Below are 27,822 nucleotides of genomic sequence, written 5' to 3' on the forward strand. Positions count from 1 at the left end.
ATAAGAAGAAATTGTTATTATGTTTTGAAAAAAAAAAAATTGTTCATCGTGGGGTTAAGTTGATGGTGATGTAACCTGTTTTGGCAAGCGCAAAACTTCCTGTGTGGTTGTGGTTGCTACAATGGCCCTGTTGCTTCCGGGACTGAGCTGTAGGGTCATTGAAAGACTTGCAACCATCTGGACTCCCAGTTCGGTAATGGTCACTTTTTCATCTGTGACTTTTACCGTTGTTTTCGCCAGAATTGTGTCAGAAAGTGGAGAAAACACCTGCCACAGAACAATGACACATACAGTAAGTGTAACGACTAGTTTGTTACATCAGGCTCGAAACGCATTGCAGTGTTAGTATATTGAGTTGTTAGTACATTCTATTTAAGTCATTAGTGATTAGTTGAACGGAGCTTACAATGTAATGTATTGTCAAACGATAGTATGCCTGGTCAGTGAGAAGCCTATTTGAAAAGAGCAATACAGTATCTTCAAATGTGAATGCAGGATTCTGTTGTAAACATCTCTTCTAGGAATGAGCAACTATCTGGCATGCATAATCCCAACTTTGTAATTGACTTGATGTGGTCCTGTCTGCTCTCAGTCGCCCCTTTTAATTCCATTTGCATAAGCCACTAGAACAGCTGTTTCAGTTCGGGAATGTTGCTCTACTTTAAGCTTACTTTTGCTTTTCGCCTTTCCGTAAATACTGCATGGAGGATCAAAATGTAATGGTTTACGAATGACTTTTCTTTGTGCAAACTAAGTGAAAGATACCAGAATTATTCAGTTTGAAAATGCTGCTCAGTAGGCCTCCATTTTTACAGTATGCAGAATGACACCAACCACATTAAAACACTTTTAAAAAAACCTTCTAGGATCTGAAATTTAATCAGAGCAGTATCACTGACACTTAAAGATAGTTACCTGGATGGCTGTGGTCCCAATGTCTCGACCTGATAGCACCCTCCCCGCCTGTAGCCTTGCAACACGGGAGTCTTCTACTTTCATAAAGTATCGAACCAGTCTTGTTACATCCACCTGCCAGTCAGAGCCTAGGAAATATGCCTTAGGCTCCCGAGGGTCCGCCTGCTCGGCCGCAAAGTGGGTTAGCACACGCACCAGGGCGTGCTGAAACTGCAGCGTGCAGCCCTTTCCCTTTTTATCGTCAGCGTCACTCTTCCAGCCAGATCTGAAACAAAGAAAACACACACCGTATTAGATATCTTTGATCACAAAATTTTCTTTTAGTTGCAGACATTATTCAACTTGCAGTAAGAGCAAAAGCATATGGTCATCCCAGAATTCGAGGACATTTTACGTCCTATTTCCCAGATTTTAAACGATACAAATTAGTCAAAAAGCAAACAAGTTTGGCTTTAATTTGCAAATATTTGCAACCCACCTTTTGGAAGTTAGTATAGGGACCCTCCAGCTTTTGATTTGGCTCAGTTCTGTATCTGACACCTCTATCTGGAGGGGAAGTCGGGGCATCCACACATTCAACTCAAGTTGAGCACTGAGGTAGCTGTAGGTGAAATTTACTACCATCTTGACTTTGCCTTTTGTCTCTTTGCCATCTAAAAAAACATAGTCACACCTGTCCGAGACCTGAAGAAGAAAAATAGCGATACTGGATCATTATCATGCCCTTGATTATTTTAAAGGGTTTGTCCAGGTACATCTTGGCGCTTTAACTGCATCTATAGCCAGAATTAAGTTGTCAATAAGGGTTATATTTGTCAATTAACTAGTGACAAACATGATCACATAGTCCCATAAATGTCAATTGTTTCAACAAATGGTCCATTCTGTCCACAACACATGCCTTTATGGGAGTTCCACACTGTGTTTATTACATTGGTGATGTCAGTTAGTTGTAATAAACTACTGCGATGATCAACGCTTCAAAGCTTTATGAAGACGTGGCATTGCGGTTTTATGTTAATCAAAATATCATGTGGTACAGAGCTAAGCATCAGTTCTTCACAACCCAGTGCATTCATTACACGATGATTTCAAAAGTGACCTTGCTAAGTTGAAGCTAAAACCGAAGGATCGTTTGGACACTCTCAAGACGGCAATCAGGAGCATTTCGTCAGTCCTCTCCACAGCCACTACTCGCAACAAACTGGATAATTATAACGCTGCATTTAAATTCAGTCACCAGCCTCTGGAAATGCACACAGGAGTGGAAAGAAAATAATGTGACTTTGACTGATAGCCTAAGGAGGAATACAAATAGCAAATCTCACTCTTATTTGCACGAAACCAGCACTTGGCTACACGATGTGCTGCCATGTGCACGTTATTTTGGAGAGGATCATCAGTGCATTTCAGAATCATCCTGCACCCGTGTCCACAGCTAAAGCTTTCAAATGACCACATCACCATGCGTCATCGTGCTATGGCCTAACTTCCTGACAAATAATCTCATGCATGAATTCCATCCAAGCAGTGCATTTATAGTGTGACAGTGACGGAGAATTCCTAATGCAAGCATGGATCAATAGACAAGAATTGAGTTTTTTTTAGTGTTTCTAGTTGTATGGAGGCCTCATATTTTAATTCATTGTGAGTGCAGTGATCCATTCATCCATATTCAGGGACACTTTGTTCATTTCTTCTTTTTAACGAGAATGTCAACAAAGAGCTTCACGCTTAAACTCAACTCGGAGTCACATTTAAAAACCACTTGAAAACATCATTTGAAATGGAATACATTTTAATGTGGCGCCCGCCCACCCTTCTTAGTCACAATCTCATTCTGTCAACAATAACAGCACCCATTGGGGGTTTTGTGTCATAAATCGAAGTTTGCTTTTTAATTGCGTCTCATGTTTTTCAGACTGAAAGACATGGTTTTACTGGAAATCATAACATCGGAAAATATTTTTTCGAAAATGAATCTAGCAATTTCAGGCCAACCTTGATGTAAATTGATGAGTCACACCATGATCATCATGATTAATCACACAAGTGAACTGAAGTACCACTTGTTAATTTGACTTATCAAAAACATCCCCTGAAACTAAATTAAAATGTCCATATTTGCTGTCATATTTAGCTTTTATATCAAACCAGGGGCGGACCTTAGGGCGCTGGGGGTGCGACCGGGCCTTTGCGGGCGTAAAGTGGCCGTGGTTGGGCGAGGGCAGGGTCAAACAGAAGGGTAAGATAATGCGTGGACCTGTAATATAGTGTTAAAATATCTCTATGCTTGGCCAGTTGTCTGGAGGCGCCTGCAAAAAAATATTCGCTTGCACCCCCCACCCCTCCACACACACACACACCCACACACATGCGGTCCCACATGTGGAGGGGACCGCAAATAAATGTCCACTAGCACCCTCACTGTTGGACGGTCCACTCGAGGAGGACCCGTTTATGCTTATCGCACCTGGGCCCTGTTCACACCTCTTCTGCCACTGTATCAAACACTACTGCATGTAGAGGGCAACGTAACGTATGGAAATTTATTGTTCTTTTTTTTTTTTTATTGTACAAATCCTTTCTGTTTATGGCCAGCAGATTTGAAATTCTTCAGACACTGAAGCAGAAATAAAACACATCCATTTAAGGTGATAGAGTTAGAAGATTAAATAATATATTGTGGAGCTGTTGTCTGGCCAGCTGGTAAAGTGAGAGCTACACTAAGCTTTAAACAACAATCCATGTGGGTTGATTTAATGCACACAACTCCTGTTTACATTGATGCATAATCCTTCCATTTTACAATTGACTCTTCTAAATGATAAGAACTGTATGTTCTGCCACTGTATCAAACACTAGTATTTTTAATCTACAGCAAAAAAAAATAGGAAATTGCCTCGCAGTTCAAATGCATGTGGAGGGCAACATAACGTATGCAATGCAATTTATTGTTCTTTGTTTTGTTTTACAAATCCTTTCCATTTATTGCCAGCACATTTGATATTCTTCAGACACTCCAGAAGAAATAAAACATCCATTTAAGATGGTAGAATTAAAAGATTAAATAATATGTTGTGGAGCTGCTGTCTGGCCAGCTTGTAAAGTGTGGGTTGATTTAATGCACAGACCTCCTGTTTACATTGATGCATAATCCTCTCATTTTACAATTGACGCTTCTAAATGATAAGAAATGTATGTTACTTAAAGCACATGCCATAGTCATCAGTGAATCCATTCATGAAAATAAGGAAAATATACAGTGGGGCAAATAAGTATTTAGTCAACCACTAATTGTGTTCTCCCACTTGAAAATATTAGAGAGGCCTGTAATTGTCAAAATGGGTAAACCTCAACCATGAGAGACAATGTGAAAAAAAAAACAGAAAATCACATTGTTTGATTTTTAAAGAATTTATTTGCAAATCACGGTGGAAAATAAGTATTTGGTCAATACCAAAAGTTCATCTCAATACTGTGTTATGTGCCATTTGTTGGCAATAACAGAAGCCAAACGTTTTCTGTAACTATTCACAAGCTTTTCACATGCTGTTGCTGGTATTTTGACCCATTCCTCCATGCAGATCTCTAGAGCAGTGATGTTTTGGGGCTGTCGTTGGGGAACACGGACTTTCAACTCCCTCCACAGATTTTCTATGGGGTTGAGATCTGGAGACTGGCTAGGCCACTCCAGGACCTTGAAATGCTTCTTACGAAGCCACTCCTTTGTTGCCCTGGCTGTGTGTTTGGGATCATTGTCATGCTAAAAGACCCAACCACGTCTCATCTTCAATGCCCTTGCTGATGGAAGGAGATTTTCACTCAAAATCTCTCGATACATGGCCCCATTCATTTTTTCCTTTACACAGATCAGTCGTCCTGGTCCCTATGCAGAAAAACAGCCCCAAAGCATGATGTTTCCACCCCCATGCTTCACAGTGGGTATGGTGCAATTCAGTATTCATAATTTTCCTCCAAACACGAGAAGCTGTGTTTCTACCAAAAAGTTCTTGTTTGGTTTCATCTGACCATAACACATTCTCTCAGTCCTCTTCTGGATCATCCAAATGCTCTCTAGCGAACCGCAGACGGGCCTGGACGTGTACTTTCTTCAGCAGGGGGACACGTATGGCAGTGCAGGATTTGAGTCCCTGGCGGTGCATTGTGTTACTGATAGTAGCTTTTGTTACTGTGGTCCCAGCTCTCTGTAGGTCATTCACTAGGTCCCACCGTGTGGTTCTGTGATTTTTGCTCACTGATCTTGTTATCATTTTGACGCCACGGGGTGAGAAGTCCGTGTTGCCCAACGACAGCCCCAAAACATCACTGCTCTAGAGGAGATCTGCATGGAGGAATGGGCCAAAATACAGACAACGGTATGTGAAAAGCTTGTAAGGAGTTACAGAAAACATTTGGGCTCCGTTATTGCCAACAAAGGGTACATAACAACAAAGTTTTGAGATGAACTTTTGGTATTGACCAAATACTTATTTTCCACTATGATTTGCAAATAAATTCTTTAAAAATTAAACAATGTGATTTTCTTTTTCTTTTTTTCCACATTCTGTCTCTCATGGTTGAGGTTTACCCATGTTGACAATTACAGGCCTCTCTAATATTTTCAAGTGGGAGAACTTGCACAAATAGTGGTTGACTAAATACTTATTTACCCCACTGTAAATGCCCAACACTTTTATTTCTGTTGTATTTATTGAAAGCTAATAAGGCAAGTCTATTTTTAATTTATTCTGCTGAGGGATTCAATAAAACAAGTGCTTTAGCCTTAGAATATATTTTATCATCAAAAATGTACAGTATATTTGCTTCAGTCTCAGCTCCATTGTACTTTTTTTCATGTAAATCATTACACATTGTGACCCTACAGTCCAGGGCCCCGACTTTCAATTTCATCAGTCAAAAAAGCCGGCTTTTGGCAGTCAGCCATGTCTAGGTTCACTGGATAAAAGGTAAAAGTCACCGGATGAGAGCTTTGTGGCAGGCTGCGAGGTAATTTGTGCTGAGCGATTTAGCTGAGCGGCTGTTCATTGAGAAAGAGATTGATGGGTGATGCTGTTGAAGCCAGACTAACAGTTTACTTTACTGAGTAGAAAAGAAATTGAGAGAAAAGGTGACTTTGCTGGAACATTTATCTACTATTGTCCTTGGGGTTACACACATGGCCCAGCACTCATTTGAAGAACAAAGTGTACAATTTGTCTGTCAGGTAATTTTTTAAGTTTGTGTCAGGGGGTAAAAGGGCATTAAGTTATAGTCCTGATTACACCCCCACATACAGTGGGGAGAACAAATATTTGATACACTGCCGATTTTGCTGGTTTTCCCACTTGCAAGCCATGTAGAGGTCTGTAATTTGTATCATAAGTTCTCTTCAACTGTGAGGGACGGAATCTAATACAAAAATCCAGAAAATCACATTGTATAATTTTTAAATAATAAATTTTAAATAAGTATTTGATACATTACCAACTAGTAAATATTTCGGCTCTTAGTTCTTTTTTAAGAACCCCTCCTGTTCTCCACTCATTACCGGAAGTAACTGCACCTTTTTGAACTTGTTACCTGTATAAAAGACACCTGTTCACATGCTCAAACAAACAAACTCCAACCTCTCCACAATGGCCAAAACCAAAGAGTTGTGTAAGAACATCAGGTATAAAATAATAGACCTGCACAAGGCTGAAATGGGCTACAGGAAAATAAGCAAGCAGCTTGGTGAGAAGGTAAGAACTGTTGGAGCGATTATTAGAAAATGGAAGAAGTTCAAGTTGACGGTCAGTCTGCCTCGTTCTGGGGCTCCATGCAAGATCTCACCTCGTGGGGTATCACTGATCATGAGGAAGGTGAGGGATCAGCCCAGAACTACACGGCAGGACCTGGTCAATGACCTGAAGAGAGCTGGAATCACAGTCTCGAAGAAAACCATCGGAAACACATTACGCCGTCATGGATTAAAATGCTACAGCGCACGCAAGGTCCCGCTGCTGAAGCCAGTGCATGTCCAGACACGTCTGAAGTTTGCCACTGACCATCTGGATGATCCAGAGGAGCAATGGGAGAAGGTCATGTGGTCGGATGAGACCAAAATTGAACTTTTTGGCCTAAACTCGGCTCGTCGTGTTTGGAGGAAAAAGAAGGATGAGTACAATCCCAAGAACACCATCCCAACCGTGAAACATGGAGGAGGAAAGATCATTTTTTGGGGGCTGCTTCCCTGCCAAGGGTACAGGACGACTGCACCGTATTGAGGGGAGGATGGATGGGGCTATGTATCACCAGGACTTGGCTGACAACCTCCTTCCTTCAGTTAGAGCCCTGAAGATGGGTCGTGGCTGGGTCTTCCAGCATGACAACGACCCAGAGCACACAGCCAAGGCAACTAAAGAGTGGCCCCGTAAGAAACATCTTAAGATCCTGGAGTGGCCTAGCCAGTCACCAGATCTGAACCCGATAGAAAATCTATGGCGGGAGCTGAAAGTCCGTGTTGCCTGGCAGCAGCCCCGAAACCTGAAGGCTCTGGAGAAGATCTGCATTGAGGAGTGGGCCAAAATCTCTGCTGCAGTGTGTGCAAACCTTGTCAAGGACTACAGGAAACGTTTGGTATCTGTAAAAGCAAACAAAGGTTTCTGTACCAAATATTAAGTTCGATTTTTGTGATGTATCAAATACTTATTTCATGCAATTAAATGCAAATTTATTATTTAAAAGTCTTACAACGTGATTTTCTGTTTTTTTGTATTAGATTCCGTCCCTCACAGTTGAAGAGAACTTATGATACACATTACAGACCTCTACATGCTTTGCAAGTGGGAAAACCAGCAAAATCGGCAGTATATCAAATACTTGTTCTCCCCGCTGTAGGAATTGTAGGCAGGGATAGGCTCCTAGCACCAGAACTCTCGTAAGGTTAAGTGATATAGATAATGAATAACATAGAATGATTCTTATAAACATTTTGATTGTATATGTGAATAAACATACCTTGAGGGCATCTTCATCAGTAGAGCCGCATTCTGTATATTCAGAAACATCAGTGACACTGCCATCCTCTTCCACAGCGACTGTTCTTACAGGCACCACAACCTTCTTTCCAGTCAGTATTGCAGTGTTCAGGATCTCAGTGTCCTGCAATTGAACCCATACAGTCTGTCTGTTTTTGGGTTTATTTAAAGATTTTACAAATAAAAAGGGAAAAAAGGCAAAACAGGTCGCTTTCCATAAACAATCAAAATGAGGGTTAGAAGTTCCGTTTCATTGAATAAATTACATTTGATAGCAATTCTAATCTTATTTCAAATATTTTTACACTTTTTAATACCTTGGCTAAACTACAATAAGAGCAAATTTACCGTATTTTTCGGACTATAAGTTGCACCTGAGTATAAGTCGCACCAGCCATAAAATGCCCAATGATGAGGGAAAAAAAACATACATAAGTCGCACCGAAGTATAAGTCACATTTTGGGGGATACATTTACTTGATAAAATCCAACACATAGAACAGATACTGTATGTCATCTTGAAAGGCAATTTAAAATAAAAATATAACAGAAAACATGCTGAATAAGTGTACAGTATGATGATATTACATAATGCACGAACAACGAAATGCGAACGTGGCCGGTATGTTAATGTAACATAGCTATGAAGAGTTATTCAGATAACTATAACACAAAGAACATGCTAACAAATTTACCAAACCATCAGTGTCACTCCAAAGCACCAAAATAACAAGTGATATGATATAATAATGTGTTAATAATTTCACACATAAGTCGCTCGAGAGTATAAGTCGCACCCCCAGCCAAACTATGACAAAACTGCGACTTATAGTCCGAAAAATACGGTAATAATCTAAATTTAATTTGCTTGGAATGACACTGTTGAATAGAAACTTTTATCTCTGACGATGACATTTTGGTTCAATTAATATTCGATCTGACGTGTTTGTCAGATCAGGAGCTGTTATAATAAGATGAAATACCTGTTTTAGATTTCCCAATTATTTTTTTGTCTCTATAACTTCAACTTGCCAACAGTATCCCTCAACACATTTAATTATAGATGAATCACAATTTGTAGTTAAAAGAGCACATACTGTACATCTGAATGTATGCATGACACACATGCTTGTGAGCAGCCATGAATAATCAAATTGAAGCAGATGGATATGTGTCTTTCCTGAGTAAAATCATGCTGTCTAAATGAAGTTGAAATAATTGTGTGGCATATGTGTGTGGGTGTGCATGTGTGTGTTTAAATGCGCACATGTGCATGACAGTTTGAGGGTAGCGGAGCATAGCTGTGTCGGGTTCTATGAATGATCAGTGAAATTCACCCAGAGGACAGAATAAAGCAGATGGATGCTTGTTTCTCAACTGTAAAACTGGTGGAAATGAGGCAGAAGTAACTTGTCTTTTCTTTTTTCCCCCTTTTGACTGGCATTTCTTTTGATGACAGTTTTTTTAAAAAAATGGACTGGGGTGATTCCAATGTAGTTCAAAAGCAGTACATAAAGCCTATAACTTTAGCATTGTCGAGTATATTAGTATTGAGAAGAAAATCTCATGTTTGGTGCACCGCAATGATGTCAACCTAATCCCTAATAGTAGACAGGGATAACATGTCCTCATAACTTTGGCCTCTTAGCATTATTACAGAGCAAATGAAATAGACAGCAATGTGAATGTGACCCAATATGGTCACTAGCTCAAATGACAAATCAGTTTAAGTGCCACTGTCACTCAGAGTGGTGAAAATGAAATTTTATTAATCCAATAGTTAGATTAAATGGATTAGTTAACAGAGATGGCATGATCGAGGTCTAACACAGAAATAGAAGCACAAGAAGGAACTACTGCAAAGGAAGATGACCACATAAAATGCAAGTCTGAACACAGCAGGGGAGAAAAAAAGGCTGTCAGTCAACAACTCAAGGTCATTCTTAGCTTAAAATAGAACCCATTTTGTGAACAGTCCAAATCATAGTCCGCCAGACAGGAATGGATTAGATCAAAATATGAAAGTGAGGCTCAAAGGATGCAATCCAAGCTTTGGAATTATTGGAAATGGTATTGACAGTAATATCAACACTGCTTCATCATGTGACATGCAAGTTCATTCCCACTCACCATTATAAGAGGGGCCAGACCAACAAAGTCTCTCTGAGTGGTGTAAATTCTCATTGCTCCTTCAGTCTTGGCTGTATTTTTTGTCGGGAGTTCCAACTTCCAGATGATCACCTGGCTGTCGACAGGACTGTTCAGCTCATCGACTTCGAACTCCATTTGAAGCACCTCAAGCAGACTGCTTTCAAGTCTGGAAGGGGACACAGACATCATATTTGTTGGTCATTTTGTTACAACTTGTATGTGAAGCATGCATTGTAGCAAATCATCGTTGGTGATTCTCGTTTTTAATACCAAGTACCACTTCTCCAAAAATTGTCACCCCAAGTACAACTATAAAAATGATCTTTGAAATACAGGACTGGGAACCTCAATATGAATTTAAAATAAAAATAAGACAGAGAATACATTCATTAGGGGGTATTATTGCAATAAAAGGTAAATTTTCCAAGGAAAGTCCAAATTTTACAGGAACATTTTCAAATTAGACGTAATCATAGTATTCCAAATAACATTGCAAGGGGGGAAAAAACTGAAACATTGGGGAAAAAACAAAACAGTCCGAGGTTTACAGGAATGAATATGAAACATTAATATATACCTTACACGCGCATAAATATATATAAGAAGTCAATAAGAAAAGGAAATCAGGAAATCTACTGGTCACAAGTAGTAAAAATTTTACTTGCACTCTGTCAGATTTTGGGGCAAGAATCCCCCTGCGTGCCACAGTTTGAGCACCAGTGCAGTAGCGCACAGATGTCCACACATAAAATATCCTGTTTGTGTTTGTCCATCTGCTCGTTACTTAGCAGGCAACTTTGTGGTTCATGGAGGATGACAAACAAACATACGCTTCCTATGTGATTTTTGGCCGAGTTTCCGTACTGCTAGACTAATGGGAAAGAAAATAAATTTATCCAAGTCCTCAACAAAATATAATGTGTCAGGTCCAATGTTAATTGTTCCACTTTGTGAAATGATTTAGGTAAATAAAACAACACAAGACCTTTTTTTTTTTTAAATGGTTTCCGTGGTTGCACCGTAGCAACAGAATAGGGTCTACATCTCTATTTCGGATAAGTTATTGTGTTTGACCACCATTGATGTGTGTTATCAGCAGGAATTCCTGAGCGCATTCAAATTTAGTCTAGATAATTACGGTTGAGTAATTGTAAAATGATTTTGCAGTGTTACATTCTGCTCTTTTATTGTTTGGCTTCTGCCTCTTTCTCCCTAAAAATGATTGCTTTATTTGGTCACCAACAGTAAGAGTAAAATTTACTGCAACTTGTAATCATTGCCAAGCAGAAAAATTTTAGGAAAATCAAATAACTATTAAACGCAAATTCATGTTTTAAAACTGTTATGTTTCTCATCACAAATCCAGTAAATACGTGTGCTGTTGATCATGTATTTATTTTCTTAACTCGTAGGAGGAACCACACTGATAATTTGGGTATTCGAAAATAAATTATCAGACATTACAGTCAATAAATGAACAAGGGCCGGGTAACGTGTGCAGGAACATGCTAAACATACAGTGGGGAGAACAAGTATTTGATACACTGCCGATTTTGCTGGTTTTCCCACTTGCAAAGCATGTAGAGGTCGGTAATTTGTATCATAAGTTCTCTTCAACTGTGAGGGACGGAATCTAACATAAAAAAAACAGAAAATCACGTTATATGATTTTTAAACAATAAATTTGCATTTAATTGCATGAAATAAGTATTGGATACATCACAAAAATCAAGCTTAATATTTGGTACAGAAACCTCTGTTTGCTATTACAGATACCAAAGGTTTCCTGTAGTCCTTGACAAGGTTTGCACACACTGCAGCAGGGATTTTGGCCCACTCCTCAATGCAGATCTTCTCCAGAGCCTTCGGGTTTCGGGGCTGCTGCCGGGCAACACGGACTCTCAGCTCTCTCTATCGGGTTCAGATCTGGTGACTGGCTAGGCCTTGGCTGTGTGCTTTGGGTCATTGTCATGCTGGAAGACCCAGCCACGACCCATCTTCAGGGCTCTCACTGAAGGAAGGAGGTTGTCAGCCAAGATCTGGCGAGACATAGCCCCATCCATCCTCCCCTCAATACAGTGCAGTCGTCCTGTACCCTTGGCAGAGAAGGAGCCCCAAAAAATGATGTTTCCTCCTCCCATGTTTCACGGTTGGAATGGTGTTCTTGGGGTTGTACTCATCCTTCTTTTTCCTCCAAACACGACGAGCCGAGTTTAGACCAAAAAGTTCAATTTTGGTCTCATCCGACCACATGACCTTCTCCCTTATCTCCTGTGGATCATCCAGATGGTCAGTGGCAAACTTCAGACGTGTCTGGACATGCACTGGCTTCAGCAGCGGGACCTTGCGTGCGCTGTAGGATTTTAATCCATGACGGTGTAATGTGTTTCCGATGGTTTTCTTCGAGACTGTGGTTCCAGCTCTCTTCAGGTCATTGACCAGGTCCTGCCGTGTAGTTCTGGGCTGATCCCTCACCTTCCTCATGATCAGTGATGCCCCACGAGGTGAGATCTTGCATGGAGCCCCTGAACGAGGCAGATTGACCGTCAACTTGAACTTCTTCCATTGTCTAATAATCGCTCCAACAGTTCTTACCTTCTCACCAAGCTGCTTGCTTATTTTTCTGTAGCCCATCCCAGTATTGTGCAGGTCTATTATTTTATCCCTGATGTCCTTACACAGCTCTTTGGTCTTGGCCATTGTGGAGAGGTTGGAGTTTGTTTGTTTGAGCATGTGAACAGGTGTCTTTTATACAGGTAACAAGTTCAAGCAGGTGCAGTTACATCCGGTAATGAGTGGAGAACAGGAGGGGTTCTTAAAAAAAGAAATGAGAGCCGAAATATTTACTAGTTGGTAATGTATCAAATACTTATTTAAAATTTATTATTTAAAAATTATACAATGTGATTTTCTGGATTTTTGTATTAGATTCCGTCCCTCACAGTTGAAGAGAACTTATGATACAAATTACAGACCTCTACATGGCTTGCAAGTGGGAAAACCAGCTAAATCGGCAGTGTATCAAATACTTGTTCTCCCAACTGTATAGACATACTGATCATGTAGATTTACTTTATGCAATAGACAGGATAGTGGTGTGAATTACAATATGTTTTATTCTAAAAAATCAATTTCCTTCACCTTGCCTTAACATTTGTATGAATCAAGACAAAAATGTTTATGGAAATGCAATCCATGAAATGCAAAATAATGCTATGATGTCGGCCCTTTGGGTGGATTTTGTTACACGGGAATGTTACAGAAAGATCCAACACCTCCTGCATCAAATGGCACAGGGTCAGCACTAGCTGGTACAGTGAAATAAGTCCAGAATAATAACTGGTTTGAGGACACCAGCAAAGAACAGGCCTTGGTGACCTTTGTATAATAGCTTCCCAAGGATGTCGACCTGAATGGTGACTTGGCTGTGGATTCAATTTTCTCAAGAGGCCAAAGTTTCGATTGTGCGATGCAATTTTGGACAAACAATGAACAGCAAAATGTGTATTGGTTTATGAAAGCACTAGCTAGATGCACAGATCAAAGACTGTTCTTATGCAAAGTGAGTTGAAGGTTGTTTGAGGAAAAAAATCACTGCAGTTAGTATTAAAAAAATACTTGTTTGAGATGAGGGGATCCTTGAAAAATAGTTTGTTATTAATGATTTCATGAGTCCCTAACGGAATATAACATTTCATTCAAATTTCTCCTTGATTATCAAATGATAAATACTAAGCCCACACTTTGTTTACGTATATACCAAATAAACATTTGCTGAGCTCCATATTGTCCACCAGCTTACTATAGAGGAACAACAATATGAAAAACACCAGTGATCATTTTTTAATCCTCCATTAGTTCCTTAGTCAACAACAACAGGAAATCTTTGTATCCGCTTTCTTCTCACTCTATAATTCATTGTAGCCACCTACTTTAGTAAAGCAAAAACAAGGATTTACAGTAATTGAATAATCTTAACATATTGCACCAAGACCTGGCATTAAAAGATAATGTAATTCTAACGAAGTATCAAAACAAAAAAAAGCTATTGACTTGACATAAGCAAGCACTATCCCCTTAAGTATGCATTAGCACAGATGTGCATGAGATAGGATAAGTCTCCGTTTACATTCTTTGAAGCCTCAGCATCTTTTTTTCCCTCTCTCCATGAGTGGCCGTCCTTAGCAATAATCACAAACTGCCGCAACAGGATAAATAAGCTTAAATGCAAAGATGCGGCAAATGCATTTAGAGACAGAAAGTCACTTTAATTCTATCTGTGATGTGACCGTGGATGGACTCTGCAGGGGTTCTGTTGATTCCATGGCATTGAAGGGATTAGTTGCTATGATCTATGTATACGTTAACCCATAAAAACACTGTGGTGAGCAATGTTTTTAATCTGTGGCAAATAGGGAAAACAGATTAATAACTTAAAATCAATCGTAGAACAGCGCTGATCAAATCTTGTGTAACTTTTTTGTCTACTGCTGAGAGCTAAGGAAAAAAACAGTTTGACAAACGTATTCATGAACAAGATTTCCTGTCATAATTGTGTTTTTCTGTATTCCTTTAAAGGTGTGAAGTATTGTAAAATTCTCATTCTTTTGGCTTCCCACGCACTTGTCTTTTCTCTGAGTGCCAGTCCTTCATGCACAGATTAGAGCTTCACTTTTGCAAGTATTTCTCAGAGGCAGAATTAATCTTGCAGTTTGAGTTTGAACCTCAGCACATCTCTTTTGGGGAAAGCTGGTAAGCTTGAATGAGCTTCCATGAATAAAAAATGTGAACACTGTACATAAAGACAACAACAACATGCTAGTCTACATGATTAACAGTGTTCTCTGATGGAGTAAGAAGCCAAAAACTGTGTTTACAATTCACAAAAAGGGACTATTTCTGACATTTTATTATCATTCCAAAGTGTTGTTCTAAGATGCTCAGCTCCCAAAAGTTTGTATGTCAGATGTTTTTTGTCCAATCAGATTTCAGAGTATATGAATTCTGAGTGTTGCCATGTCATTGTAATGATTCAGAATCAGGAGTTCTGACCAATGTAGCCGACCCGCATCGAATAAGGGTGAGACTTGACTGTTGATTTGGTGTCTTTTATTCTCAAACCATACAAAATGTTGACATTTACCATAGAATAAAACTGATCACCATGATCAACGTAAGAGCTTTGCCTCTTCTAGAGGGGCCGCTAGAAATGATCAAAGCATGCACATTCACCTCAACTCCTCTGCGCCTGCCTCAAGCTACAGTTATTGAAAAAACAACTTCAATCAGGAAATATACCAAAATAAAAGCGTAACCGGAAGTCATGGCCAATTACAAATTAAAATACATTCAGTTGATGGAAAATTTAGGATTCAGTTATTTACACTCCCACCAAAATTATGAGTACTAGCAACATCCAACATGTGAATAATGAAAAATGAATAATTCTCAACAATGAAATAGCCACAACCCGGTTAGCTTTTGAACATTCCAGTACAAGAATTAGCTTTTGGACAGGACGCTCTACAACAGAAGGCTTACTAGTGTGTTGCCCTTTGTTGTTCGGTCTCTTATTACCAAAGGATATTTTCACTTTCCGTACAAGTCCATCGGTTGAAAAATGCATTATTGTGATTCACTATTTTTGACTAAAGGTTTGGGGTCCACTTGGGAGCACCTTTATCACCACAATCCACCAGTTGGTTAACTCTGCTATATGGAATACCTTACATTAACACAGCATTCTTTTGTGTTTAGCTCAGGTCCGGTGGGAAGGGTTTCTTTTTGTCTTTTATTCCACAACTGCCAGCAAACAAACAATGAAATGTGCCACAAGAGACACATAATAAAAAGTACTTTTAAAAGCCTGACGCCACTGGACTATAAGAGTTAATTTAGGGAACTGAAATTTGAACTGACTAAGAGGCTCTAAGGTATTTAGGTAGAATGTTAAAAATAGGGAGACTTGCCTTTTTCCAGGGATTGGAGCTTTCCTCTGACAAGCAACAGAGATGACTCTATCTGCATCTGCTTCCAGTGTGATGTCCCAAAGTAAAGAGTTACTTGGTGTTGCTGTACGAAAGGTCACACCATTCTTTATTGTTGCTCTGTAAAGATTAAAACGAAAAAAGGAAAAGGTCAAGCACGTAAATAAAAATGTCTCACATAGCCAATGAGATACAGTACTGACTGTTTAGACTTTGTTTATACATTGAAATGGCGCTGTTCATCCATGTGTGTAATAATTCAAATGATACCCTTTATGTTGTTGGTTTTTGTTGCATGTAAATCTACTCAGTCTATTGCTGATTCTTTCTGATAATTAAGTACAAAGTGCTGATGGCATATGACTTTCGAAAGGGATGCAACTCCAGCAAAAGTAGGGAGCATACTCCTTGATTCTTGCTCAATTTAAATATTTCAAATTACCCTGACAATGTCTTTCAGGTAGGGTTCCATGCACGATTGGGTGTTTGTGTATGTGAGACACCATCTGCATATGCAGGTTTACTGCACTCTAAGGAGGTCTCAAGTGGGAAAATCTTGGCATGCAGGCTTCTGCTGTATCATCATACTGTGAAATGGTGCTGCATGCTTCCACTTCAGGAGAGCCATTGTGCTGCCAATGCTTCTGTTTTCTACAAGATGACTGTTGGTAGGCTTTTTTTGTAGCGGTCGTTGTCAAGAAGCTGGCAGTAAACCCAAATGTACTATATATTTAAAGAGCCTGAGAGGTGATTCAGTTTTGACATTAGAGAAAGTAGGTTAATGTTAATGATTTGATTACTGCAGTAACTGTCAATCAATTAATCAATCAATAAACTCTTGCGGTGAGTGCGGCATCCCATTCCCGTGCCTTGAGCCAATCAGATAAACCATTTTTTTCCACTGCTGGCGATCCTGAGCCAGGAGTTCTGCATCCTCCAGAGTAACTCCATGATGTTGAAGGTCGTCTGTGATAACATTGAACCATTGAATGCAACGCTTATCTCGTGGTCGTTTCCAGCCAGCAACCTTTGGGTCAAACTGCAGAATGGCCTTTGTGGGATGGTCGGGAGAAAGGACATGACCAAACCAGCGGATGTGGCACTGTGCTGCCTGGCAAGATGCCCTCGGCTGGCTGGTGCGGGCTCTGAGCTCTTCATCGGAAATTCGCTGGGGCCATTTAATGTTTTCGTTGGTCCTGAGGGCCCTGCCATCAAAGCCCTCTAGCAGAGCAGTTTCCAGAGACACTGCATGGCTGAGGCTGCCAGGGCTCTTCTGCAGATAATCTCTAGTTTTAGGTCGCCGTTGTTAGTTAATGTAAACCCCAGATACACAAAGGTCTTGACGGGCTCTACGAAGTAAGGAAAGAAGGATCTGATCCATGAACGACATTCATGAACTTAGTTTTTGTCCGGCTTACATGAACGCTAAGCTTCTCTGCCTCTACTGTATATGCCCAGAGCGTCTCTCAGCAGATTGTAGGATGTGCTGACATGGTGTCATCAGCGTACCCCAGGTCAGTTAGTTGGTAGCTGCCAAAGGACACTCCGGGGATCCGTTTACAGACCCTGGACATCAAATGGTCGATGATACAGTTGAAAAGATCAGGGGCAGCCACGCAGCCCTGACGAACCCCACTGGAGATGGAAAACCAGCCAGTCTTTGCCGTTCACACGGACACAGCTTTGAGCGTCACTATAGACAAGTTTCCTTAGCGAAACATGAGCGGCGCAATATTTGACATTTTCTGCTACGGACTTTTGGTTTAGACAGAACACCATGAATTGCGGTTAAAGTAGACAAAGTTTTAAATACAAATATTTTTAATTACAAATATTACAGATGCCGAATGCAGAAGGGCTGACACAGACATTATTATTACAAGGAAATACTATGAGGTAATTTTCAACTAGTCAGGTTATAGTTATGGTAATATGAGGTCATTGCACATGTACTGTATATATAAACACAAATAGTATGTCATTCTTTCTTATTGCAGAGACCGATTGCAATAAAACTTTCGGACAACATGATTCCATTTCTTATTTTAAACAATTGGTGTATGTGCAAAACAGGTCAATAAATCACAATTTATAAAATTATTAGGAAAATATTAACGAAGGTGGAGCATAAATCAAGCCTTCCATCATTAAGGTAGAACACACGTAGTCTTGATATATGTCCATCAACGTAAGTGTTGTTGTGAGGCACATCAAGTTGACTTCCCTTGCCTAACAGCATTTTCCACCTGAAAATAAGCGGACAAAAAAATGTGTAAAACTTGAATTAATGCATTTAGGGTAAAAAGCTCGTGTATGACTTGCAGTAGATGAGTGTTTGTTTTCCATTCTTTGTTGTTGAAGGTAATGCAAAGCGAATGATGTCACACAATTGTAGTCAAATTGAACATAATTGTACCTGTTATTGCTTTGTGGTGGCGCTGTCTTGGTTCCACATCTGACACAAAATTCCCATATTCATGTATTAGAACACATTCAACTGGATGCCTCGGAGCTTTTCAGGTCCCTGATTGTGTTTCCATCCACTGCCATTAAATCAATAAAAATAAAAAAACTACTTTGGTTGTGGCGACTCTTAGCCAGTTCTTCATGTTGTCATCCCATGTCGTGATGATGGCAGTTGGAGTTGGATGCGGCAGTTCCAAATTGTCTTTTTTTTTTTGAGAATTCTTGATGAGTAATGCCACTCCAGCTCAACTGTTGTTTTGGTTGGAGAAAGTGTAAAACGGAAGTCCGGAGCAGAAATGCAAAAGTAAAACGGAAGTACCTCGGAAACTTATAAAGCAGCTTAAATAGGGCAACAATCTTAGGTGGTGCTCCAAGGGACTGCAGAAGACTGCAGACAGTGTCGAAAGCAGCCTTAAGAATTACTGTCAATAAAGAACGTAATGTTTTGTTTCCCCTTGTAGAAAAGACCACAGTCTTATGTTTTTATTTTTGTTTAAGATGGCAGTAATTGTTATTTCACTGCCTTCAGCATTCACTTCTATATGTTTGTTTAACATTGATGTGTAGTGTTTGCTTGCTCAATGCCAGAATGCAGAAGAGCAATCAAATATCAACAATAAAGCCTTTTGGCTTCTTTTGAACAAAAAATGTTGCATTTTCCAATTGATAGACTACATAAAGTTAAGTTAATCTAATTTAATTGATTGCTATATGCTATGGCAATGTCAATGATCATGACATTAATAAACCAATTACATTCCATTGCGCTATAGCATCATGATATATGCTCTGAAAAGTGTAGTCTTTAATTAACCTAACATATTTTACATTTTGGACCTAACATACTATACCAGTACATGTATTTGTAATGTGGAAATAGAAAACCCACCCAAGCAGCTCGGGAGAACATGCAAAATCTACACAGTAGGGATGAATTCAAATCCACAAATAATATTATAATCCAGAATTATTTATTTTGCATCATCAATCAGCATCCAGATGCCAAATCTGAAGGAAATGCAATTTCTGCGTCAGATAAAAGCAGCTACCAAATTCAAATGCACACCAAAAGTATTAATCTAGACTTTAAAATAATAATAAAGTCCATATTTGGGAATGTCCTGTAAATAGTGGCCTGTAAGATTATTTTTGGTTTTCATGCTATTTTCATATGATATTAGACTCAATGTGGGGACAAGAAAACCAAGGTGGCGTTCAAGCCGGCCATGGTTCTGTATTAAGCCAAAAGGAACAGGATTTAACTAATAAAAAGCGACAGCAACAAGAAGACTTATCCGCCCCTTTCCCCCTTTTCTTCCTCCCTGGGAAAAATAAAATCCCCTGTGGTTTGAGGAGGGTTTTTTTTTTATGAGCAATGGGGAGTAGAAGCAGTGTCCATGCCGTTGGTTAGTGGGCCCCTAGGAGGTGGGAGGCACTAGGGCAGGCAAGATGGATGGCCATGGAGACAGAAGCTGACAGTGTGTGAGGAAAAACGGCTCTCAGGTGCTGCACCTGCCATCCATCTCACTTCTGACCAGGCAATGCATGAGTGGCACCTTGTTTCACCTTCTCTATACTCTTCATCTTCTCACATGCTTAATTTTGTCACAGTACAGTACAGTACTTACTTTAAAATACGGCCACCAATCCCCCCCCCCCATTTATTTCATAGTTTATTTTATGTTATTTTAGATCTACTATAGTTCAATAGATTACAAACTAGGGCTGAACGATATTGGAAAAAAACTTACATTGCGACTTTTTGGGGGTTTGCGATATATTGCGATAAACAGTATATTGCAATATTAAAACTAGAATAATTTTCACCAGATGACTTAAAAAGCTTTGTTTGGGAAGACATTGGTTGACTCACCATGACCACATTGTATTCATATAATACAGTTTACTCCAGACTAAGGGGATTCATCCGCGAATTAAAAAGATTTATGTATATAAAGTGATCCAGGCCATGTCCCTGCACAATTGCTCTGCACACTTGCTGCTTTTATGAAGCAAGACAAAAGTTTACATGTTCCAGAAAAAAAAAAAAAAAAAAAGCAATTGCACTTCCTGCGATAGGACTATTGCGCATGCACATTTCGCGATGGCGATCTTCAAACGATATATTGTGCAGGCCTATTACAAACAGTGAACTGTTGTAAATATTTCTGAAAAAAAAGCCGCTCATAGGAGTACATCCACCTGACTTCAGTGCAGGCTGTGTGGGATCAATTCCCACTGAGTGGTGGTGTAATTGTCTATCTCTGTGTAAGCCCTTTGACAGACTGACTCCAGTACCCCATGATCCTAACAAAGATGAATTTGTTGAAAATAAATGGATGGATATCAGGGGTGGGAATTGTGTGTTTAAAGAAGAAAATGAATTCAAAACTGCCATTGGAAATATAGTTGTTTTAGATTACTTTTTGCCAAGGGCAAAATAATTGGTTAAAAAAACGAAATACCACTGAAAACAACATCGATCTCTATCATTGTACAGATGGTAAAAGAAGACTTAATTTCGAGATACTACACTGGGTTTGTAAATTTTCTCCTATAAATTATTTGTTGTCTGCATCTCTGGTTTTGTGCTTCACTGCAGGGCCAGTCAAGAACAGATGCAATCATTTATGCAGGCAAGTGTTTAGTACTTAGCCAGTCTGAGGGCCAGCTATCAGCAACGTGCTTATCGAGCAGTTTAGGGGGTTGACAATCCGTCCATGCCAACATCGCTGCCAGATGGCAGTCACCACAGCACTAAAAACGGTTGTAAAAGTCCTAGGTTTGTCACAGAGATAAAAGATTAGCCTCCCTGTTGGAAAAGATCACTCACACAATGTCATGTCATTTGATTACCATATTACAATGGATGCTTTAATTTAAGAAAAAGCAGTTTGACCGAGACAAGTGAAGGGTATGGTAAAAAAGGAAAAGCACGGAAGAAAAACAATGTTGAGGGCATCATGTACACTGCAGGTCAAAAGTATTGGCACCTCTGCCATTCTGTCAACGCTCAATTTCTCCAATAAAATGATTGCAATTACAAATGCTCTGGTTGTAACATCTTAATTTATTTTGCTTGCAATGGAAAAACAAACGACAGAATTGAAAAAGAAATTAAATCATTATCATTTTACACAAAACTCAGAAAATGGGCCAGACAAACGTATTGGCACCCTTTGAAAAATCATGTGATGCTTCTCTAATTTGTGTAATTAACAGCACCTGTTACTTACCTTTGGCACATAATTAGACTCAACCTCTGTCCTGTGTCATTGTGTTTACCACATTGAGCATGGAGAAAAGAAAGAAGCCCAAAGAACTGTCTGAAGCCTTGAGAAGCAAAATTGTGAGGAAGCATGGGGAATCTCAAGGCTACAACTCCATCTCCAAAGACCTGAATGTTCCTGTCTCTACCGTGCGCAGTGTCATCAATATTTGTAAAGGCCATGGCACTGTGGGTAACCTCCCTAGATGTGGATGGAAAAGAAAAATTGACGGGAGATTTCAACAAAAGATTGTACGGATGGTGGATAAAGAACCTCGACTAACATCCAAAAAAGTTCAAGCTGTCCTGCAGTCCGAGGGTACAACAGTGTCAACCCGTACCATCCGTCGGCGTCTGAATGAAAAGGGACTCTATGGTAGGATACCCAGGAAGACCCCACTTCTGACACAGACACATAAAAAAGCCAGGTTGGAGTTTGCCAAAACTTACCTGAGAAAGCCAAAAACATTTTGGAAGACTGTTGTCTTGTCAGATGAGACAAAAGTAGAGCTTTTACAGAAAAGGCATCAACATACAGGGGATTTACAGGGGAAAAAACGAGACCTTCAAAGAAAACAACACGGTCCCCACAGTCAAACATGGCGGAAGTTCCCTGATGTTTTGGGGTTGCTTTGCTGCCTCCGGCACTGGACTGCTTGACCGTGTTCATGGCATTATAAAGTCTGAAGACTACCAACAAATTTTGCAGCATAATGTAGCGCCCAGAGTTAGAAAGCTGGGTCTCCCTCAGAGGTCATGGGTCTTCCAGCAGGACAATGACCCAAAACACACTTCATAAAGCACTAGAAAATGGTTTGAGAGTAAGCACTGGAGACAAGGGCATAGGTTTGGTCTCAACATTGGTAGGGACGCTATAACAGCATAACCTGCATGTTTTTTTTTTGTTTTTTTTTTTGGGGGGGGGGGTTAAAAAAATGTGCATCGGCTTCAAGTAAAAATAATTTTTCAATGATAAGAGATAGAAAATACAGTGGTACCTCTACATTCGATCACTTCGACACACGATCTTTTCGACATCCGACGTAAAATTTGAGCCGCCATTTGTTTCTACATCCGACGAGTTGCTCGAAATACGACGACATGACAGCACTGCAAACGAACCCACGGTGGATTTTCTTATGTGAGAAATCAACACAGTTTTCAAAAAAAGTTGATACAGTTGGAGAAACAAGGAAAAAAGTGATGCTTACCTTTGAAATGAAGATGCAAGTTATAGAAAAATATGAGCTTGGGGTGCGCGTCCCTGAACTGGCTCAACAATACAGCTCCATGATCCTCTTATGACCACCGTTCGCCACTATTTATAAGTTAAGGTGACAATTATTATTGTGGTAACATTGCCAAGGAAATCGCCAGCTTTGTCACGTTTTTATCATTTATTTAAGAACTTATCCAACACAAAACGCTCATTGTCTTAAGCAGTAGGGAATGGGACGTACTACGTCATTGTTTGGACCCGCCTCCATGCTGGCAATATAATTCACTTCCGGGCCGGCAGAGTCCATGCGGATTGTAACGTGTGATAGTGCTAAGCTAACTCTTTCGGTGTTTTAGAAAGAAAATATGGGTGCTTTATTGTTGCGTTACCGGGTGCAACAGCGTCTCCTACGACAAAAAAAGGGGTGAGGAAAAATTGACTCACTTTTCACCGTTTTCCTGCATGGAGGACCAAATATCAGATCACGAAGGTACGACGGATGGCTGGATTGCAGCGGTTCGTCGGAAAAGCATTTCTTATGATCATATTTCTGCTGGAATGAGAGTGTGTTCCTGTCATCTCTACTCTTGTAAGTTGAACGATTTATCCACTTTTGGTTTCAATACGTTTTTGTTTTTTTACACCGTTGTGTAAATCTGCCTCGGTAGCAATGCTCGCCTACTACGACTCACCTACCTGTTGTGTTCCTAGGTAAACCTGCTGACAACACATCCCGATTGGTCACCATCTCTCTTCTTGGATCATTTGACAAAGAAAATTTGTTCAATGGAGTGGTTCCATTTGTCCTGTGTCGGACTCAAACAAGCCCCTGCAGCAGACGCCATCTGGGTCTGCCCTTCTCGTCGATGAACTGCGGGCTTTTAACTTGTGAAAATGCAAGAACTTTAATGCACATATTTATTCTGCCTGGCTATTTAACTATGGCCAGTGACGTTTTTTTTAACCACTTTGACAAAGACACGTTTCATTGTAATGTTGAATTTATATATTCTATTATTATTTTTGATTTATAATATTCTTATTTGCAATAATGTAGACTTTAGACTGTCAATTCAAATAGTGTTGGAAAAGTTGCAATACCTAAAATAGAAATGCAAGAACTGTAAAGTACATATTTATACACGTTTATTTACCTAAGGCCACTGGATGTTTTTTAACTGCTTTGAAAAATACAGGTTTTGTTGTGATCTTGTATTTATATAGTATATAGCTTTTTATAATGTATTATGTATTATAATATTTGCTGCCCCCTGCCAGAGTGTGGGCCATTTTGTACTAAAATGATTTTAAACTGTCAGTTCAAATACTGTGTTGGAGACTAGTACTTGCAATACTTAAAATGGAAATGCAAGAACTTTAAAGCACATATTTATCCTGTCTGGCAATTTACCCAAGGCCAGTAAATAGTGTTTTAAACTGCTTTGACAAAGACACGTTTATTGTGATCTTGTATTTGTGTATTACTTATAATTATATAATATTTGCTGCCACCGTCAGAGGGTGGGCCTTGTTTGCACTAATTTAAAGATTTTAAACTGTCAATTCAAATATCGCATTGGAGAAATTGCATTACTTGAAATAAATCTATTGCAACTTATCAGTCCCAGTTCTTGTCTACAACACTGTCCAAAAATTGTCAATGCATATTCCAAATAGAATAACAAAATTAAGTCACCTGACTTTGTAATTATTACACCTGTTTATTATGAAGACCTGAAGTAAACAACAAGCAGTTACAGTTTGTCAAGAAGTTGTTCAAGTCATGTTTTGGTATTCATATTTTATTGACTTTTCATAACAATACTTGGGATTGTGTTTGTAAGAGCAGAGCAAACTGAAGTTTCAGCGTGCACTCTTCGCCTTTCCAACCTCTCATAACGCTCCGATGTAGTGCGCTTGACCTCAGAATAACCCAAGAAGAGATATGGTGACCAATCGGGATGTGTTGTCAGCATTTCATATGCAGGTTTTCCTAGTAACACAACAGGTAGGTGAGGGGGAGGAGGTTAGCATTGCTACCGAGGCAGATTTACACAACAGTAAAGAAAAAAACAAAAAACGTATTGAAACCAAAACGGATAAATCGTTCAACTTACAAGAGTAGAGATGAGGGGAATACACTCTCATTCCAGCAGAAATATGATCATAAGAAATGCTTTTCCGACGAACCGCTGCAATCCAGCCATCCGTCGTACCTTCGTGATCTGATATTTGGTCCTCCATGCAGGAAAACGGTGAAAAGTGAGTCCATTTTTCCTAACCCCTTTTTTTGTCGTAGGAGACGCTGTTGCACCCGGTAACGCAACAATAAGCACCCATATTTTCTTTCTAAAACACCGAAAGAGTTAGCTTAGCACTACCACACGTTACAATCCGCATTGACTCTGCCGGCCCGGAAGTGAATTATATTGCCAGCATGGAGGCGGGTCCAAACAATGACGTAGTACGTCCCATTCCCTGTTGACTGCTCTCAGGAAAACGAAAGTATTATCTCTACCGCACCGACATATCTCACTGGAGACGTCACCTTCGCGGTGCGTTCAGGGACAGTAAAAAGTGTCCGCCATATTAGAATCCGATTCGTTACATTATTTTCAGGAATAATTATTAATTCTTCTTCTTCTTCTTATATTATTCTGAATTATTTATTTATAACTTATTTGTTTTTCTATGTTTAATTGCCATTTGTAACAGTGACAGCAGTATTTATTAAGAATTTAGTGTATGTTTTTAGGCTTTGGAATGAATTAATGGAATTATAATGTATTCCTATGGGAAAATCCTGCTCGACATACGACCATTTCGACTTACAAACAAGGTCCTGGAACGAATTAAATTCGTATGTAGAGGTACCACTGTACATACATTTTAATTAGGGAATACTGCACAAAATGCACAGTTGGATTAACGTTAACAGTAGAAAAAGTACAGGAAGACACGTCACTAAACAGCTTTCTACTCGAGTTTTACAGGTTAGAAAGTTCACACGGTTTAATGTTTTGCTAACTCTGATGTAGGTCAGATATAGAAGTTGCAAAATTAGATGTGTGTTCCCCACCTTCACAACACTGACGTCTTTTACATTACTTAAAATGGCTGCTGCTGGCTGAAAAAAAACTTCTAATATCCCTCCTCTTCAAAGGGGCGGAGGAGGCGGCATGTCGACATGTATTTCTGTTGTGATTGTGTGAATATGGGGGTTCTAGTCGTCAGCCAATCAAATGTGCGTTTGAAGGGGGAAAAATGTACCCGCACATTCAGCAAGAGAAAGGGGGTAAATTTAAGTCTGACCATGATGTAGGGTCAGTTCTATTCTTACAACTTATGGGAAGACAATCTAAATTACCTATATAACTGAACTCATTATATAATGCAAATAAGGTTGCTTAAAAGTTGGTGGGGACAATTTGAGCATCCCTAAAAGTTGGTGGTGTTATGTCCCTACCATCCCTATGCAAACCTACGCCCTTGACTGGAGACTTCTAAAGTGGCCAGCAATGAGTCCAGATTTGAATGCCATAGAACACCAGTGGAGATATCTGAAAATGGCAGTTTGGAGAAGGCACCCTTCAAATCTCAGAGACCTGGAGCAGTTGGCCAAAGAACAATGGTGTAAAATTCCAGCAGAGCATTGTAAGAAACTCATTGATGGATACCGAAAGCGATTGACCGCAGTTATTTTGTCTAAAGGTTGTACTACCAAGTATTAGGCAGAAGGTGCAGATACTTTTGTCCATTATACTTTTGTGTAAAATGATAAAGATTTTTTTTTTTTTTTTCATTCTGTTTTGTGTTTTTTCATTGCAAGCAAAATGAATGAAGATATTACTATCAAAGCATTTGTAATTGCAATCATTTTCCTGGAGAAATTGAGCATTATCTATAAGAATTGCAGGGGTGCAGATACTTTTGGCCCAAGGGCGTACTTTTGGTCTCAAAATTGGCAGGGACGATATGGCATAAATAACCTGTATTTACATTTTTTGCTGGGGACGGGACATTCTTAATGATCAATGCAAAATAAATCTGAATTGACTTATACTAACTTTTATGTGTATTGGTTCAGCCTACACCGTTCAATTCAAACCTTTGTTTTTAAAAATTTACTCAAGAAGCATTTTGAAAACTTCCAGAACTTTTTTTTCCGAATTTATGACCAAATTTAACTTGCATTATTTGAACTAGGGTTGTTCCGATCATGTTTTTTTGCTCCCGATCTGATCCCAATCGTTTTAGTTTGAGTATCTGCCTATCCCGATATTTCCCGATCCGATTGCATTTTTTTTTTTTCCTGATTCAGTTCCAATCATTCCCGAAGAAAAAAATGAATAAAACTCGGACGAATATATACATTCAACATACAGTACATAAGTACTGTATTTGTTTATTATTACAATAAATCCTCAAGTGGCATTTACATTATTAACATTCTTTCTGTGAGAGGGATCCACAGATAGAAAGACTTGTAATTCTTAAAGGATAAATGTGACTTTGTATATTGTGACTAAGTATTGCCATCTAGTGTATTTGTTGAGCTTTCAGTAAATGATACTGTAGCCATTTAACTGTTCTGCCCAAATGCATGATGGGAAGTGCAACCATGACTGTGCGTAGTGGTACCAATTGATATATCTTCTCTGCGTTGGGAAATAACATAGGGTGTTAAGAAAAAGATCAATTACTACCTTTACTTACTTTATTTACTTTATTACTACCCACATTGCTTCCCACGATATTTCTAATCGTAGGGAGAGGGATTGTAAGGCTTTAGCC

General features: G+C 39.4%; 1 protein-coding gene across 1 annotated transcript in view; it reads right to left on the minus strand.

Annotated features, from left to right (window-relative positions):
- Positions 1 to 27,822, minus strand: part of LOC130913151 (transmembrane protein 132D) — a 46,192-nt gene that overhangs the window by 7,860 nt on the left and 10,510 nt on the right. Inside the window, exons 3-8 of the mRNA XM_057831510.1 lie at positions 16,058 to 16,195; positions 10,068 to 10,254; positions 7,918 to 8,061; positions 1,394 to 1,599; positions 916 to 1,180; positions 76 to 267 (exon numbers count right to left, since the gene is read on the minus strand). Of these exons, the coding sequence (XP_057687493.1) occupies positions 76 to 267; positions 916 to 1,180; positions 1,394 to 1,599; positions 7,918 to 8,061; positions 10,068 to 10,254; positions 16,058 to 16,195 (1,132 nt within the window). The remainder of the gene's footprint in view (positions 1 to 75; positions 268 to 915; positions 1,181 to 1,393; positions 1,600 to 7,917; positions 8,062 to 10,067; positions 10,255 to 16,057; positions 16,196 to 27,822) is intronic.

This window comes from Corythoichthys intestinalis, chromosome 3, assembly GCF_030265065.1.
Source record: "Corythoichthys intestinalis isolate RoL2023-P3 chromosome 3, ASM3026506v1, whole genome shotgun sequence".
Classification (NCBI taxonomy): domain Eukaryota; kingdom Metazoa; phylum Chordata; class Actinopteri; order Syngnathiformes; family Syngnathidae; genus Corythoichthys; species Corythoichthys intestinalis.